Below are 19,003 nucleotides of genomic sequence, written 5' to 3' on the forward strand. Positions count from 1 at the left end.
TTTAAGTTAATTTTTTTTCCTCATTAATGTACACACAGCACCCCATATTGACAGAAAAACACAGAATTGTTGACATTTATGCAGATTTATTAAAAAAGAAAATCTGAAATATCACAAACATTTGAATATTTATTTTAATAATACTGTCAATATAATTTACAATATTAGTTTTTACTGTATTTTTGGTCAGATAAATGGTAGTTCTTTTATGAACATTAACAAATCTTACCAGAAACTGGAATATTGGCTTAATCAGGTCAATGCATTTATATGACATAAATGATAATATGACACTATTTTTATATTAGTCAGATGTGCATGTTAACACAATTACTGAAAACGTATTTAATTAAATACGGAACAAAATAATCAATTATAATTATTATAATTATGTCCAAATACAGGTTCATTTCTCATATAATTGCTGCCTTTTTTTCAGTTCATTAAATCATTGAATCAAATCCAACCAATTGATGACCAAATCTCAGATTGAATCATTCAGTAAAGAACTATAACTAAATCAAACTGTAATCAGTGTTAAAAACCTGAACAGGCCTTTTTGATGAGATGTGTCACCAATTTTGCATGAAATGGCAGTAAATAAAATCTAAATTGTGTATACGTGCAGCAGAAAATTACCTTTTTGTTAAGTTTGGGTCAAACTGACCAAACCTAATCTTCTTATCATCTGCAGTCGGTTTGTCTTAAAGACATTTGTGACCCTGGACCACAAAACCAGTCTTAAGGGTCAATTTTTCAAATTGAGATTTATACATCATATGAAAGCTGAATAAATAAGCTTTCCATTGTTGTATGGTTTGTTAGGTTAGGATAATATTTGAACGAAATACAACTATTTGAAAATCTGGAATCTGAGGGTGCAAAAAAAAAATCCAAATATTTTAAAGCCTTTAAAGTTGTCCAAATGAATTCTTAGCAATGCATGTTACTAATCAAAAATTAAGTTTTGATGTAATTACGGTAGGCAATTTACAAAATAGCTTCATGGAACATGATCTTTACTTAATATCCTAATTATTTTTGGCATAAAAGAAAAATCAATCATTTTGACGCATACAATTTTTTTTGGGCTATTGCTAAAAATATACCCAAGCGACTTAAGACTGGTTTTGTGGTCCAGGGTTACATTTCTGCTTTAACACACCTGCTAGACTTTTTTAAGCAGGTGTGTCTGGAGGCTATTCACACAGGAAGTGTGGGTGCCATGTTCTTGTCGCCTGGCAACAGCGATTGCTCGGAATATATAGGACACGTAGCATAGAGAAAAAAAGTGGTCGGGGAGGGAGTCATCTTCAGAATTACAAAATGAAGTTGGTTTCGATGTATAAAAAGGCCAGTTAGTACCATAAGAAACTTAAGGTGCTGCACAAACCTGTAGGAGTCTTGGTCTGCCCGCCGGGGGTGAGCGGCCCATTGCTGAAATTGGTCAAACTGTCTCGCCTGCCTCCCGGCTTGAAGTTGCCATAGTAACGGTTCACCAGAACTTGCCTCAACGCTTCACCCTGGCAACAGTGAAGGGTTCAGAGTCACGTGAGGGGCATTATGACATACCTCATCATCACCAAACATCAATGTGTCACCATGACCGACATCAAATGGTGAATTTGAAAAAGAAATCATTGAAAACACAGTTTTTGACACGAATGTGGTTGTTGATTTATTGATTGATTTTTGAGTTTCGATATTACATTATTGTTCTTTTTTAATGGAGAAACACACATATACTTCCACAGGTGGTCAATGAGAAACAAAGAATTTATGATAACATTTTAGTTGAAGAAATCATAGGGGGAAAAAACTGTAAATATCACATTTTGACACTGTAGTCTTCATCAGACAAAAGAAAAGCCTGATGAAGTTTGGGTCAAAACATTGCAGCAGTTTAATACAGTTTGAACATTAAAATCAGTTTTCCAACATTTAACTTGAAGCTTGTATATTGTTCAAGTTTGGGGTTAGTGATATTTTAATAGTTAATATTAATATGTTAATCCAGGAAGGGTGCCTTAAATTGGTCAAAATTGACAGTAAAGACAATGTTACAAAATATTTCTAATAAATTATTTTCTTTTGAACTTTCTATTCAGCAAAGAATACAAAAAGATATTTACCCACAAAAAAAAATAAAATAATCAGCACAACTTATTTCAACATTGATAATAATAAGAAATGTTTTTGGAGCAGCAAATCAGCATATTAGAATGATTTCTGAAGAATCATGTGACACTGAAGACTGGAGTAATGATGCTGAAAATTCAGCTTCGAATCACAGGAATAAATTACATTCTAAAATATATTAAAATGGAAAAATTATTTTAGTTTGTAATAATATTACACAACATTACAGCTTTTACTGTATTTTTTAAGCATACACTTTACTTTATTATTCTTTACTTTGCAAAGGTGTAACTATGAATAGGTTATGCAGTATGTTTTATAACTGTCTAAAGGTGTATTATATAATTATATTGAAAATTATGTATAAGTAATTATATTGAAATTCTCAATAACGTGTTACATGAACAGACTTCAAGTAATGTTACCCAATTCCTTTTCTTTGTGGGATGCTACTCAACTGCTCCTCAAGACCAATCCCTACCTCGTCCTGTTACGTTTGATTAGTACTGTCAGAAAGAGGTCAGAAAGGAAGACAGAATCTGATAACGCTAGATCCCTTTCATTAGTCGCATCTGACCTCAATAACACCAGCGGCCTCGGATACAAGACACCACACCAATTAAAACTAATCCTAATTCAGAGATTACACAGATAACCATAACTCGACTGCTCACTCGAAACATCCCAAACCCGAGTCCATGGAAACACACACACACACACACACAATATCAAGATGTTTATCACCTATAAACAGATCAATCACCACCATCAAACCTAAACAGAAACCTAAAACTAAAGAAAATAGTCATCCCGGTTTTTTAGGTGAAACCTCCACCCATTTGGAGCAGACAGGAGGGTTTGAAGGGTGAGTTTGAGAATGAGTGGCTCAAGCAGTGGCCAGGGGGTGCGTCACATGCCCCGTTTCTTTACCTACCCTTCTCTGATCCTCCAGTTGCTTCTGGGGCTGGTTTGGATCAAACTCCTGAGTGACGCGAGTTAGCAGAAAGCAAAAAGGAGGGAAGAAAAATTACAAGCATAAAAAAAGAAAGGGGTCAAGACTGAGAACATTAGTCACTATTTTGACATGCATGAAAAGTGGGGCATATTACATCATGCAGTTAAAGGAGAGGCATGGTGTGTGTATGTGAATGTGTGTGTGTGTGTGTGTGTGTGTGGGAGCAGACAGGCAGAGCAGAGTTACATGAGCTTTAGTTTATCCATAAAACCCTAAAACGATGATCCCTCAAAGGAAGTAGGAAAGGGGGTAAAAACAGGAAAACTAATAAATAATGCATTTCATAATATTTGTTTTTGAATCTCCTGCCCTTTAATAAATAACTCAACAGGAAGGTTGTTTGGCAGTGTCAAACTTCCCTAACCCATTCTACAGGCCATCTGTTTTGGGTCGGTCTGTATAGTTGTGCATCTACAGCGGCAATAGTGGGAATGAAACCATGCTAATTACATAAGCACCACACAGGGCGCCAAAGCTAGAAATGTAAGCCATGAGTGAGAGAAATGAGACAGAGAGAGAGAGAAAACTTTTCTCTAGATTATGTAATGGATCCTGTGTACTATTGACACACACTGCGGCCCATGCCCTCATCTGCCTTGGTAAAGCAGTAGATTTGCTTTTTGTCCTTTTTTCTCCCTGTCTGTCATATACACAGACATATTTGGGCACATGCAAAATGTACAACAGTGACAGGCCATTTTTCAGCAGCCTTGGTTTCAGAAGGTCTTTCCCTCGTTCAGTTTCTCCACAGAAAAATAAATAAATAAATCTGAGAAAAAGTCACAAAGTATAAGAGTGTATACATCTTTTATAAAGCAATAAACTACACATCCCATGAATCACTGCAAATGATAAACAGATATGAGAGTAGAATGTAAAAAATGTTGAAAAGATACATTGTTATTTTAAGTTATATTATTATTATTATTGAATTCAACATACTAATAATTACAATAAAATATTACAATACAATAAAGTGTAGGGAAGCTGATTTAATTGACCCTTCGCAAAGACCCACCCTCCTTAGTTACTGTTGCTATATCCGACAAGCCAAGGCACTCTCACGCCACACATCATGTTCTCATCCAGAGAAAAATACATCGCAGAGCAAACAGGACACTGACAACGCATTGACAGACAAGACAGAGCAGGTTATTTTGGTTTGAAACAAAGTCTCAGCTTTCAAATTTTTTCTTTTTTTTTTAAGAAATGTAAACAAAATAATTTTGTGGCACTTTAATGTGTCGTGACCAGTGTTGGGGAAAGTTACTTTTAAAAGTAATGCATTACAATATTGCGTTGCCCTAAAAAAAGTAACTAATTATGTTACTTAGTTACTCATCTGGGCTGGGCTTGCTTGTTTTTTTTATATATAAATATAAAAAGTTCTACTTTTGGCAAATGTAAAAAGCCCTTTCACACCAAAAGTTAAATGAATAAGCCTCAGACGGCACGAAATGTTAATTCACATCTGTACAGTAGAGGGTGCAGCTCAAACAAGCCTTTCAATTGTGCTGCCATTCTGCATTGAATTAAGAATATGATGCAGAAGAAGAAAGTTCAACACTCTTCAGCAATAAAAAAAACAAAAAAAACAGGAGTGCTGTCAATCAATAACTGGGAAAACAAATTAAACGGTGTTACTTATTTGGAAAAGTAACTCAGATATTTTCTTGTAAATTAAAAAGTAATGCGTTGCTTTACTAGTTACTTGAAAAAAGTAATCTGATTACGTAACTCAAGTTACTTATAATGTGTAGCGCCTCAGTTAAAGCGGCACATGAACCAATCATCTCTTCCTCTTTATTGGCTATAGCACAAAATAAACATGAATGAAAATCAGAAGGTATCTTGTTTCAACCATGGAAAGACATCAGTACAAAACGTTTTTCAAGTTCAAGTTCACCGACATTTATCTACTCTCCTGTCTGGTTTGTTTGTCGGACAAAATGGCCGATTCTGCATTATGATTGGTCAGATGGCCTGTCAATCAAACTCCTGGCGAAGGGTCGATTACATAACTTGCAGTGTTTCATGGGAGAGGCAGGTCACTGTGGAATTCTTTGAGCATGTTTTTCGTCGCCATAGTAACAGCATCCTCTCTGATTGGAAGATCCATAGAGGATCTTTCTTCAGAATTTCATCCAGAATTTGGTTAGTAAACACTGGTTTGGCTGAATTTGGTTAGTAAACTTTTATTTAAAAATAAAACTCAGAAAAAAAAGAAAAAAAAGGCTAAAACAATCTGAAATCACACTAACTGCGACTTCTGCAGAAGCATATATCTCTGAGCTCATGGTATGCTTGTTTTGAGAAATTACCTGATAACACATGACCTTTCAGTGGAGAAAATGAATGGGTTTTGACATCCAGATCCCAACTGTTGCACTTTAATCAGCAAGACCAAAAAGAGGTCAGCTTATTGGCATATTTCCATACTGAGGGGGAAAACTAATCAAGAGTTAAGATCTAAGAGTGGTGTGTGCCAGCGTGGGGCTTTGCTTTCCCATTTGCATGGGCAGAGATGACTCAAAGCGGAGATAATGTGGCTATTGCAATGCAATGAGGCAAGGATATGGTATGAGACGATCAACTACTGACTGCAACAACCCATATTCCCACATTCCAGCGAAGGCTGGCGGGGAGGGCGAATATGTGTTGGACACACCTCTGCTGGGACCTCTGGTTCTGGTGGGGGTGCAAGCTAATGGAGATAAAAAGTCATGAGTTAGTTCATGCAGATTAGTCTCTGGCATTGATAGAACGTGTTAATGCCCTTGACAACTAGAAACTCATTAATGCAGCATCCATCAGACCCATCAAATATAACCAGCCCGAGAGAACACACTTTTCTACACTGAAGCGTCTGCAGATTGGGAAGGCTGCATATTCATCTATGGCAGTGTAGGGTTGATCGACCTCAGCAGGTCATCCTACATGTAGGGTTCTTATCAAAAAGGGTCATCACAGCGGGAAGACTGGCTAAAATGTGCACACAATTATATTATAACCGATAAAAGGCTTTAAAAATCCATACTCAATCTCAAATGGTTATGTAATGCACTCTCAAGCCGTGACTTGACAGAAAAATATTACTCTGTTAAGTGTTACCAAGTTGGGTGTGGGAAAAAAAAGTTGTTGTTTTTTTGTGTGTGTATGGCTGATTTTCAAAAAGGTATGTGCAACTTGTTTGGTCCTGTCACAACATTCAATCCGCATGGATTTGAGCGGGTAAGTATTTCCACAATCATTGGTGCTTATTTTGCATTAGTAAGACAAGAAAAGACACATGAAATCAAAACGTTAAGTCGTGCAAGAGCAAAAAGGAACGAGTAAAGCAGGCGACATGCACGGACGCAAACAGTTCCTTGTTCGACACATCAGAGACAATGAAGAGGATGACTAGTATGAGAACCGTACTAACAACAACCAAAAAAAAATGACAACTAATTATTTAGATAGCATAACCACTCAATGGCGTTTGCCTTCATGAAAATTGGTTTGCTCTAAAAGGATGCAAAGAGGAAATTTTGAGCATGATGTCTGGAACCATTCTAACACAAAGGAAAAGAGGGGGGTTCTAAATTAGCAACAACCGTGACGCACGCGCATGTTTGTGTGAGTAATACTGCAACCAGTAAGGAATCTCCCTTTTTGCGACATAATTTTTCAGCTGGAAAATAATGCTGCTGCAAAACACAAGGTGTGAATGTGAAATGTCCCTCTCTAGCCACCATAAATGCACGCTTTCATCACATGCTATAAAAACACTTTCTTGTAAATTTCCCCACAAGAAATTGATAAAGCACATCCATTCATCTGCACATCCATCCATCCATCCGGTAATAAACCCAAATTAGATTTAACACTGACTTTTGAAAGAGCTCTTGACAACTTTTTCTTCCAGTGCAAGTCACAAGTTTGTGTGTCACAAGTTTATGGAGTGTGGGGACGAAACAGCTCGCACATTCACTGATGTCACAGCTTTATTCTTTGTGGTGCATGTCAATTGTGAGAAGCTTCGAGGGTTCGTTTCAGTCACTGTCATTGTCGACAAAATGTCATTAACCTGACTGTCATGATGAGCTCAATAGCATAAATGTGTGTCTTAAAGCTTGTGGCCTGAAGGTATCAGGCTCGTTGCCCTCAATTTAGCATTTAAATCTAATAAGATGGAAACTTTCTCAAAAGAACGCAAGGGTTTAGGACGTCGTATGCCCACCCCTCATGCCCAACGGAGGGTCTTTGCCACTGCCAGCGTCTCTTGGTAAACAGCCCGTCGCACTTTTATTGGTGATTATTGCAGAAGGTCACACAACAGTAAAGAGCCTGGATTCCAGGAAAAAAAACGAGGGAAAAAAAAAGAAGGGCAGGTCTTATGTAACCTCTGGTTGCGAGCTGGCGGGAGTCCAGGAATCGTGCTGCACAAAGGCGAGGAAATTGGGACAGCGGCGCGCGCGGGGACGGATGTGCCCACAGCTCCCCCTGATGGACGTCAGGAGACGTGCAGAGGAGGAGCCAGAGATAACAAAGGACACATGAGGACAACAGACACCAACTGACAAACACTGACTATCGGAACTGACTGAATCTACTGACAGAGCAGGAAACAGAGAGAGGGGGAGGGAAAGAGTGAAAGAGAGACATAGCATTAGAGAGATGGGTAAAGGCAATGAAAATATAAACAATAATGAATTTATGAGGAGAGAGAGACAAGGAGACAGAGAAAGAAAGGAAGACTGAATGACAGAAAGAAAGACCATTTAAGGCTGAGAGAGAGAGAGAGAGACAGACAGACATGGTGCAGTTGTGATTGTCTAGCACAGTCCAGGTGAAGGAGACATACACACTGCTCTCTCCATTCACATTACATAAGCTTCCCTGCTCCGCAGCACAGCCGCATCGTCAACCTAAAGCCATATTATCTTCCCCATCCCTCTTACATCACACACACAGACTTACACTCTGTGACAGGAGACACATTCTCTTATGTAATATAAAGACGAACAGAGAGACACAGAGGGAGAGGTTGTATGTTATGAGCAGGGATGGTCATTCCACACATGTGCTGTGAACACGTGTAAGTGTGTATGAGGGCTCAGACTCTAAGGACACAACCTCTCATCACTCATCAAAAAACACCCAACAACATGCAAAATATCCATCAGATTCACAACAGGTGAGTGTATCCTTGTTGCAATGTTAGTTTTAACGTTTATACGAATATAAATTGTATATAAATAAATATATTTAGCTCCGTCGCTAAAGGGGAGAAAGGTATAAAAAACAGGTATTAAAAATATTTTTATCTTATAAAATGAGGGGGGGGGGGGGTCCTACATTCAGAAAAACAAATAACAAAAATATGTTAAAAATTGTGTGTGTGTGTTAAAAAATCGGCATGAGTAAAAATAATTTTCTGTGAAAATCAGCAGCGCCTGACAAATGCTGTCAATACCCTGCATCAAACCCAGAACTTCCCCTAGGAAGATATTTACTCACGAGCGCTCATGTCACCTTATTTATCGAAATGCACCCATCAGCACTTCAGCCTTATCTTTTACTAGTAAGAATGTATTGGAAAAACACCCACAAACACACCCTTTACTGCACTTTTGCACTTCTCCTCCTATACAAATCCAAAGAGGCTCTTGTCATGAGACACACACATATACACAAATAATAATGCCATCAGCTGTGTTATTTTTCTTGTTCAGCCATGTCACTCAACCGCATGCATGTTCAAAAACATTCACACACGTCTTCCTATTATGGGGAGACAGGGTCACATTTCATCCCTGGAACTGATAGAAGAGCAGTGACTAAAAATATAGTATGAACTCCCACCTACCTTCCTGACTTCAACTCAAATAAGCAGAAACATTCATTTTAAACTTTTACATTTACAGATACATTCCCACCTCTCACATAAAAAGAGTCAATGGTAAGCCACCACAAGATCAGTATTACTCATCATTAAAGTGTGTGCATGGCAGAACTGCACTAAATATTTAAAATGAACAGTATACTTAAGAAATTTGAAATTAAAGTTAGAAAATCTCCCATTGACTAAGACACAGTTCGAATATTTACCACTCAAAATCCAATTCAGTGACATAATCGTGATATTTGCATATTAGATTATGATTTATAGGACAAATTGGATTTAAAACAAGAGGGTCAGAATCTTAATTCGAAGGGGAAAAGGTGTATTTTTCTGACCCCATTGCCATATATTTTTCTTGTTTTGAAAAAAAAACAGAGACTTAATATCATAATTTTACATTTTACAAGATTTATTTAGGTAAATCTTGATCTTGATTCAGGAATGTTTAAATATTTGTACTTGAAAACGAGACAAAAAACGAAGTAAAAAAATTAAAAAATTTTGCAGCACGTGTATGCACTGTAAGTTTGGATCCATTTAAAGGGTTAGTTCACCCAAAAATGAAAATTCTGTCATTAATTACTCACCCTCATGTCGTTCCAAACCTGTAAGACCTTCGCTCATCTTCAGAACACAAATTTAAATATTTTTGATGCATTCTGACAGCTCTCTGACCCTCCCATAGACAGCAAGGGTACTACCACGATCAACGTCCAGAAACGTAGCAAGGAGATCGGTAAAATAATCCATGTGACATCAGGGGTTCAACCGTAATATTACGATGCTACAAGAATACTTTGTGCGCAAAAGAAAAAAAAACGACTTTATTCAACAATTTGTCTCCTCCGCGTCACCCTAGCGCCATTTTGTAGAGTATCCACTGAACGCAAACAGCGTATGCTGTTCTGTGTCAGCTGCGCCACGCGGAATTGTTGAATAAAGTCTTTTTTTCTTTTCTTTTGCGCACAAAGTATTCTTGTAGCTTCGTAATATTACGGTTGAACCCCTGATGTCACATGGATTATTTTACCGATCTCCTTGCTACGTTTCTGGACGTTGATCGTGGTAGTACCCTTGCTGTCTATGGGAGGGTCAGAGAGCTGTCAGAAAAAATGCATCAAAAATATCTTAATTTGTGTTCTGAAGATGAACGGAGGTCTTATGGGTTTGGAACGACATGAGGGTGAGTAATTAATGACAGAATTTTCATTTTTGGGTGAACTATCCCTTTAAGAAATCTAATCTGTGGCATTCATACTTCATTTCTAACCAATCCTGCTTTTACCACAACCTCAAAAAGCATTTACGCATTCATATGTGTCAGAGATCCGTCAGAGCGTTTTACAATAGGGTTTGTGAAAGCCATGCTGTTTCTTATTTATGCCTTGATTTTTGTGAACAATCAACTGAAAACTGCCAGCAAAGTGTTTTATTTACTCAGAATTGAAACAAAAAACCTAACCGAAACAAAAAAAAATGTATATCCAAGCACTTCCAGAAAGATGACTCTAATAATCTAATAATATGTGCATTTACTTTCCAAACCTCACATTAAAAGTTCAAATAAAAAATGATTTATAGTGATAATAAACTGTTGAAGTTGCAATTTTATGGCTCGTCAGATGACGAAATCCCAAACTAAGACTGAAAAATTTATTTTAAATGCAGATGAATGAGCCACAATTTCTTACCTGAACTGGGTTTGGCTATATTTCAGCGTAATGTGTTTTTGGCTGGATTAATACCAGCGACTGTGTTATTAAAAACTCTGTAATTAATTGTTCTTCACAGTGCCAATTATATATTGTGAGGTCCCTGTTAACCAGCTACTGTTGTTGTATGTGATTCAGCAGTGAATGTAACAGGAAAGTAAACTGAATTAACGCTACACAGAGGAAGTGTGAGCAAAGTGTGGTGGGCTGATACACTTACACACATTTTCACCAGCACACGCTATCTAAAACAAGGCCAGTGGTAAAAACGCATGCACACGAACACACAATGAAACTATCAGGTGAGGCTAACTGCACGCAACCTCAACACACATGGACAGACAATAAAACGGCCGCTTTGTGGTGAAGTCACGTTGACAAACACCAGCCAAAAAGCTCAAAGGAAAAGAGAACAAGCACTAAGTAGGACGACTACACTGGCGAGTGAGCGCAAAGCCCAACTAAACATAGAAAATAATAAAACCAAAAATAAAAAACAACCTCAGCCACATCCAGCTCATCATCAAAGGCAATTAGCTGGAAGAGAAGAGCATATAGCAAAGTTAGTATTGTGAAGGAAGGAATCAGAGAATGCTCAAAAAATGCCAAACAATGTTCGTTAGTGACATAACACAAGATTATTGTGATTGTTATTCATTAGCGTTAGCTTTCAAAGCATTAGTTGCCAACTACAAAAACGTGTGAACAAATCTTGTCATTTGTAGTTAAAGACATCATGAATTCATGAGTGCAAATAAAATAATAAACTAGAATAATATATACAAATAAAAAATTAAATAAAATATACAAATAAAAAATTTAATAAAATATATTGAATTAAAAAAATTAAAAATTTAAATCAATATAATATCAACTAAAAATGAAAATAAAAGACAATTTAAAAACAAATAAAAAAAAAATCCAAAATAAAATCAAATAAAAGCGATCAACATAAACAATCAAAATAAAATAAAATAAAATATATAATATATAAAAAAATAAATAAAAATGAATCAAAATAAAATAGAAATTAAATCAAGAATAAAATTACATAAAAAAATACAATAAAAATCCAATCAAATAAAACAAATCAGAAACTGGATATAGCCAGAACTTTATAATAAAATCTTGGGCATTCAAATATGCTAGTGACATTAATTGGGCGTTAATTCATTCAGTGCTGGTAAAACCACATTAGAAAAATCTGTATGTTTTATTAAGTGTTAGTAGGACATGAGTCATGAACAGATGCACGTGTGTGTTTGAGTGCAGTTATGTATATAAAAGTATATAGGCTAATAAAAACAGCATGTCAGATGTTTAACATGGTCTTCTAAGCTTGATTTTGGGCAGTACTGTGGAAAGACAGAGTGAAATGTGTCCTGTGAGGCCTGTTTTGCTATTTTTATGAGTAATATGGACAAATATACAGTAACACACACACCGAGGGATTCTTGTAATTTCATCAAGATGTATAATAGTGCTGTAGAAGACAGAAAGGATATTTTTGATTTGTTTTATGCAACTACAGTGTGTATGTTACCTTTTCCCCATAGCCGCGGTCTTTCGTCATCATTTCTCGAAGCGTCTGCAGAACTTTTATACACAAACGCTCCTCGTTCTCCTCTAAAAGCTGTTTAGTGTGTTTTATTAATCTGAAAGAGAAAAACAGTTCGTTTCACAAGTTTATTATAATAATGATAACAACTGATGATGATACAGTATCTATATGCTTTCACTGCAGGGACACATGACATATCACCTTTAAAAAATATATATAAAATAATAATGCCATCAATAATGCAAAATAAAATAAAATAAAAATGCCATCAATAATACCAAATAATAAATAAAATAAAATTTCATTTAATTTAAAATAATAATGCCATCAATAATGCCAAATAATAAATAAAATAAAATTTCATTTAATTTAAAATAATAATGCCATCAATAATACCAAATAACAAATAAAATTTCATTTAATTTAAAATAATAATGCCATCAATAATGCCAAATAATAAATACAATTAAATTAAATTTTATTTAAAATAATAATGCCATCAATAATACCAAATAATAAATACAATTTCATTTAATTTAAAATAATAATGCCATCAATAAAGCCAAATAATAAATAAAATAAAATTTCATTTAATTTAAAATAATAATGCCATCAATAATACCAAATAACAAATAAAATAAAATTTAATTTAAAATAATAATGCCATCAATAATGCCAAATACTAAATACAATTTTATTTTACTTTAAATAATAATGCCATCAATAATACCAAATAATAAATAAAATAAAATGTTATTTAAAATAATAATGCCATCAATAATGCCAAATAATAAATAAAATTTCATTTCATTTCATTTAATTAAGTGCTGGTAAAATATTAGAAATGGAGTGAGGTGATAATGATAAATGTACTCTTTAGCAGATCTAAAAATTTATATTCATCTTTCAAACTTTCAATTAACGTTGCAATGGTTATTATTTATTTAATTTTTTATAATGACCCCACATAACTGCAGAAAGACCGTCCTTATAATAAATATTCTGTAAACCGCTTTTGATAAAAATGCTTGCTAAATGACTTCCCAATGTCAACCTTTTTAAACTAAATAACCCTGACTTGAACTGAAAAAAAAAAAACTGAACTGAGCTGTTAACAGACTGTCATTTTGCTCCCACTGACAGCACAATGGACACTAACATTGTAATGTAACTCCATTCCTGAATCAGCTAATCCTGCATCTCAGGATTATTCCCATAGAAGCCATCACACGCAAACAAACACACAGGTAATCCCTTTTGTAGCTCTGGCAGACTGAGAACAGCCTCTCACAGCACGAGGACAGGTGAAGGACAGTAAGCACTACTGCACCATTGCATAATGCGGCTCGTGAGTGGAAAAAACAGTGATTTATTTTTCATACGTTTCATGTGTGTTTGAAAGGAGTCTCTTATGCTCACCAAAACTGGATTTATTTGATCAAAAATACAATAAAAACACTAATATCGTGATATTTTATTAGAATTAAAAAAAGTTTTTTATTTTAATATATTTTAAAATGTAAGTTATTTCTATGATAGGAATGTTGAATTTTCAGCATCATTACTTCATAGTAATGTCTTCAGTGTCTCCAATGATCCTGTATGTGTTTTAGGGTCACCCAATAAAGCATATTCATGGATGTCACTGGTTCATAACATTAAAAAAAAGAGGAAGACTGTTAGGACAGTTTTGTCCTCTCAGTTCGAGAGGGTTTATGGGAAAATGAAACTCACTTAGAGATGAAGCCTCCGCTCTCGCATTTCTGTCGGGCATCTGTGTTTTCAGGGAAGAGCAGCTCCGGGCGATGCAGTACGTCCACCAACACCGAGAGCTCAGCTTGAACCAGGGGCCGCAGACGATCCTCCAGAGCAGACACGATGTCCTGACAAACACACATCGGAGCACAAACAAAAACAAATTCAGTTATTTTGATCATGCGCAACTGAAGCCCTTCACAGTGACGATATAAGACAATTTTCAAGTATAAGACAAACTATGTTTATATTAGACCACAGGACGTATAAGAAACACTCGCCAAGCAAACTGACATTGACAAGTACATTAATGCAATGGATATGTACTTGTATGGCACATATTATACTTCTCAGAGATACAGAAACTGGCTTTTTTCATATATGATACACTAAGTTTGAGTTGGATTGTTTTTTTATGTCTCTTCTGCTCAACAAGGCTGCATTTATTTTATCAAAAATATTTTTATATATTTAAAAATATAATGTTTTAAATATAATATTATGTATTTAAAAATGTAATATTTTACTGATGGTAAAGCTGAATTTTCTGCATCGTTACACCAGTCTCTAGTGTCACATGGTCCTTCAGAAATCATTCTAATATGCTGATTTGCTGCTCAAGAAATATGTTTTTCATTATCAGTGTTTTTAAAACTATCATATAATGCATCCTGGCTGAATAAAAAAAAACAGTATATATATATATTTTAAATAATCTTACTGACTCTATTAAAACTTTTTTTATTTTTATTGGATGCAATAATATTAACTATTTAATTATATATTTATTTAGTTATTATAACATTGTTTATATTATTAAATATTTAATTTTTATTCCTTTCATGTGTGTAACAAACAGGCGATCATGTCACTTGCAACATCATACATGAACTGAGCGTGTCTCCGTCTCGGTGTAAAAAAACCATCTCATATATTTTCATTGGCACTAGCAGGTGTGGTAAAAAGCCATTTTTGGACCCAGGCCACACATATTCTGAGCACCAAGGGCATGATTTGTTTCCAAAGCAAGGGCTGAAACCAACAGCCCTGAGGCCCATAGCACAGACGTGAGCTGTGCAAACGTGTCTGAATACTCGCCAACTCACGCCACAGCTGAACGAGGGTGGAGACAGACGTGATGAAGCCATGGTTTACCGCAACTCGCTAACTCACCCTTCCCCTCCCCTAGGCTAGATGACACCCCTCCACTGACCTCTATCCTCAGTCTTCTGAGTGGAGTATGAAAGCAGCATTTTAAAACGCATGTTTCTACCCACAACACCACCTTCTGATGTCAAGGTGTCTTTTTTTCAGCATTTCGACATTGTACCTTTGAAAGAAAACAACTGCTGTTCCTCTGTTAAACACAACAGCAGGGACTTCTAGATACCGCTGGAAACAAATCAGCAAGTTGCTGTGTCCGTTTTTATGCTGTCATATGGGCCATTTAACCAAACAGGTGTCATGCATTTAAAACACACACACTTATATATATATATATATATATATATATATGTATGTATGTATGTTTTTTTTTTGTTTTTCTTCTCCGTCATCACGAGGATGTTGTTTTTGGCCTTTCCTTAATCCTGTGCTTTGAATTTCTCACTGTATTATCATTTATATATATATATATACAGTGGGTACGGAAAGTATTCAGACCCCCTTAAATTTTTCACTCTTTGTTATATTGCAGCCATTTGCTAAAATCCTTTAAGTTAATTTTTTTCCGTACCCACTATATATTATATATATATATATTTTTTTTTTTTATACTTCCTGTTGCCCATTTTTAAATAATAATTTTTTATTACTTTTTAATATAATTTATTTCCAAAAGTAATTGTAAATAAAAGCTAGCATTAGCTTTAGCTAGCATTACTATAATATTTTTCACTATGGCAAAAAAAATAAAACAATTAAATACAATAAAAATATGATTATTTTATAAGTTGACTAATTTTTGTTATGTTTGTCAACTTTGTTGCAATGATTTTTTTATAATAAATGAAATGCAAATTAAAATGTAAAATACTACTATACTATAATACTACTTGTAACACTATAATAATATATCAAATAAATTCTCTATAAAATATTTTAATTTAAAGATTAAATTACAAATCATACTTAAATTATTTTTCTAAGAACCTATGAACGTATGACCTTAAGCACAAACATGTTAAATACATTTTTCAAATCAAGTGTTGTTTTTTTCCCTCAATTACAGTTGAATCAATTTAAACTGATAATCCTGTTACCATCAACACTGTTGCCTTTCTGAAGACATTATTTTAAACCAGTATATGCTAAAATGTATTGATTTAGCTCGAGAAGGTGCAGTGCAATTTATTATCACTTAAATGAATATTTATTTGATAGAACATTTACGATCTTGCAGAAATCTTCTCAAACTGAACGAGACACCCGTTTCATTAAATTATCCATATTATGTATGTGTGCGTGTGTGTGTGTGTGTGCGCAGTGTTGGGGAGTAACTAGTTATATGTAACAGAATTACGTAATTTAATTACAAAATAAAAGTAATTGCAATCAGTTACAGTTACAGAGAAAAAATGTGTAATTAAATTACAGTTACTTATGAAAATGTTAAGGATTACAAAGGGAGTTACATCTACTTTTTTCACACACATTCCCACATACAGATTTAATTGATTTCTTTCATAAATTGCAGTGACTGCTCTAAAATATGAAACACTAATGTTTCAGGATTTTAGAACATGCTTATTTGATCATTCTTTTACTTCCTATATGGGTTTATGTATAGCTATGCTTAATTTTTTTAAAGGGGGTCATATGATGTTGCTAAAAAAAGAACATTATTTTGTGTATTTGGTGTAATGAAATGTTTATGCAGTTTAAGGTTAAAAAAACACATTATTTTCCACATACTGAACATTATTGTTTCTCCTCTATGCTCCGCCTTCTTGAAACGCATTGATTTTTACAAAGCTCATCGGTCTGAAAAGCGAGGTGTGCTGTGATTGGTCAGCTATCCAGGCTAAAAAGAACATTATTTTGTGTATTTGGTGTAATGAAATGTTTATGTGATGTGAATGTGAATGTGAATGTGAATGTGATGTGAATGTGAATGTGAATGTGAATAATGTGTGAAGTGACGTGTGGCCAAGTATGGTGACCCATACTCGGAATTAGTGCTCTGCATTTACCCATCCAAAGTGCAACACACACCCGGAAGCAGTGGGTGTTCACATTATGCAGTTTAAGGTTCATTATGCAGTTTAAGGTTCAAAAAACACATTATTTTCCACATACTGTACATTATTGTTTCTCCTCTATGCTCCGCCTTCTTGAAACGCATTGATTATTACAAAGCTCATCGGTCTGAAAAGCGAGGTGTGCTGTGATTGGTCAGCTATCCAGTGCGTTGTGATTGGCTGAATACCTCAAGCGTGTGACGGAAATGTTATGCCCCTTACCATACAGTGATGCCATGTCGCGGCGCAACGAGACAAAACCAATAAAACTCATTATAAACAAGGCATTTGTTGCATCCAGTGGGGACATAATTACTGATTATAATTACATATACTGTCTTTTTACGCGTTGTGTTGCATCACATCTGAATATTTGGGTTGAACTGTTCTGGAACAGTGTTGTAATTACAACTTAACCACTGATTTCTAGTTGTGTCCTCTTTTGGAAGGCCAAACAAAGTAGTTTCGCTTTCACAACGAAACACACAGCGTCTCCACGACATGACGGCGGCGGCAAGAATACTACAGTGAGAATCAAAGTTAAGCCTTCTTTCTTTGCGTATACATTTGGGCGATGTTATGCAAATCTTCCCACACAGTGACGTAGACATGTGTGGGGGCATGTCTGACCCTCTAAGCGCCAAAGTCGCAAAATTGCGATAAGACGTCATACTTAATCAAATAGACTGTAGTTCCTAATATGGTGTAATATCTCATTTGTATTCCCTACCACTAGATGGCAGACATGTAGTACTTCGATTCTAGACCAAAATGACGTCATGTTCCTATTCAAAGTGTTCGAGCAAATAGCAGAGCAAGTGAGCTATTGTGTCACTGATGCGGAAGCAGTTCATTTCAGAGCGTCTGAGTAAATTGTGAGATTTGTGAGAGAAAATCGCCAAATGGCTAATAAAAAGTTGTACCGTGAGGCTACTGTTCACATGTGTTTTACTACTATATAGTATTGTAATATAGTAATAATTTAGTACTTTCTCCTATTTTATTGTTGGTTTCCTCTTTTCTGATCATTTGGAATGAAGATAAAAAGACAAAAAACAAACAAACATGTAAATAAGTTCAAACATCCATTCAATATCTACTATTTCCTGAATATTACTGATTAACTGATCAAAAAGTAGGCTACTGTTCACATGCGTTTTACTACTATATAGTATAGTAATAATTTAGTACTTTCTCCTGTTTTATTGTTGGTTTCCTCTTTTCTGATCATTTGGAATGAGGATAAAAAGACAAAAAAAACATGCAAATAAGTACTATTTTCTGAATATTATTAAATTCAAGATGGCCACCCCGGGTGACGTCATAATATGCAAATTATATGAGTATATTTACACCCCACATAAACTTTTGGTCATGCCCAACATTTTTCTAATTCACAGTAGATCTCCATCTTTAAGCCCTTTCAAGCCACAAGCTTTTGAAATCTTGATGTCAAAATCCAGCATTTTTCCAAAAATCGCTGGATAAGTTCAAACATCAATTCAATATCTACTATTTTCTGAATATTATTAAAGTCAAGATGGCCACCCCGGGTGACGCCATAATATGCAAATTATATGAGTATATTTACACCCCACATAAACTTTTGGTCATGCCCAACATTTTTCTAATTCACAGTAGATCTCTATCTTTAAGCCCTTTCAAGCCACAAGCTTTTGAAATCTTGATGTCAAA

At 35.1% G+C, this 19,003-nt stretch overlaps 1 protein-coding gene across 1 annotated transcript in view; it reads right to left on the bottom strand.

Moving 5' to 3' along the window:
* Window positions 1-19,003, bottom strand: part of LOC107573079 (inositol 1,4,5-trisphosphate receptor type 1-like) — a gene marked incomplete at its 5' end in the record, with an annotated part of 94,693 nt that overhangs the window by 57,987 nt on the left and 17,703 nt on the right. The window contains 6 exons of the mRNA XM_016259518.1: window positions 1,394-1,523; window positions 3,074-3,121; window positions 5,823-5,858; window positions 11,255-11,290; window positions 12,297-12,408; window positions 14,049-14,197. Of these exons, the coding sequence (XP_016115004.1) occupies window positions 1,394-1,523; window positions 3,074-3,121; window positions 5,823-5,858; window positions 11,255-11,290; window positions 12,297-12,408; window positions 14,049-14,197 (511 nt within the window). The remainder of the gene's footprint in view (window positions 1-1,393; window positions 1,524-3,073; window positions 3,122-5,822; window positions 5,859-11,254; window positions 11,291-12,296; window positions 12,409-14,048; window positions 14,198-19,003) is intronic.

This window comes from Sinocyclocheilus grahami, unplaced genomic scaffold (assembly GCF_001515645.1).
Source record: "Sinocyclocheilus grahami isolate Dianchi unplaced genomic scaffold, SAMN03320097.WGS_v1.1 scaffold1863.1, whole genome shotgun sequence".
NCBI lineage: Eukaryota > Metazoa > Chordata > Actinopteri > Cypriniformes > Cyprinidae > Sinocyclocheilus > Sinocyclocheilus grahami.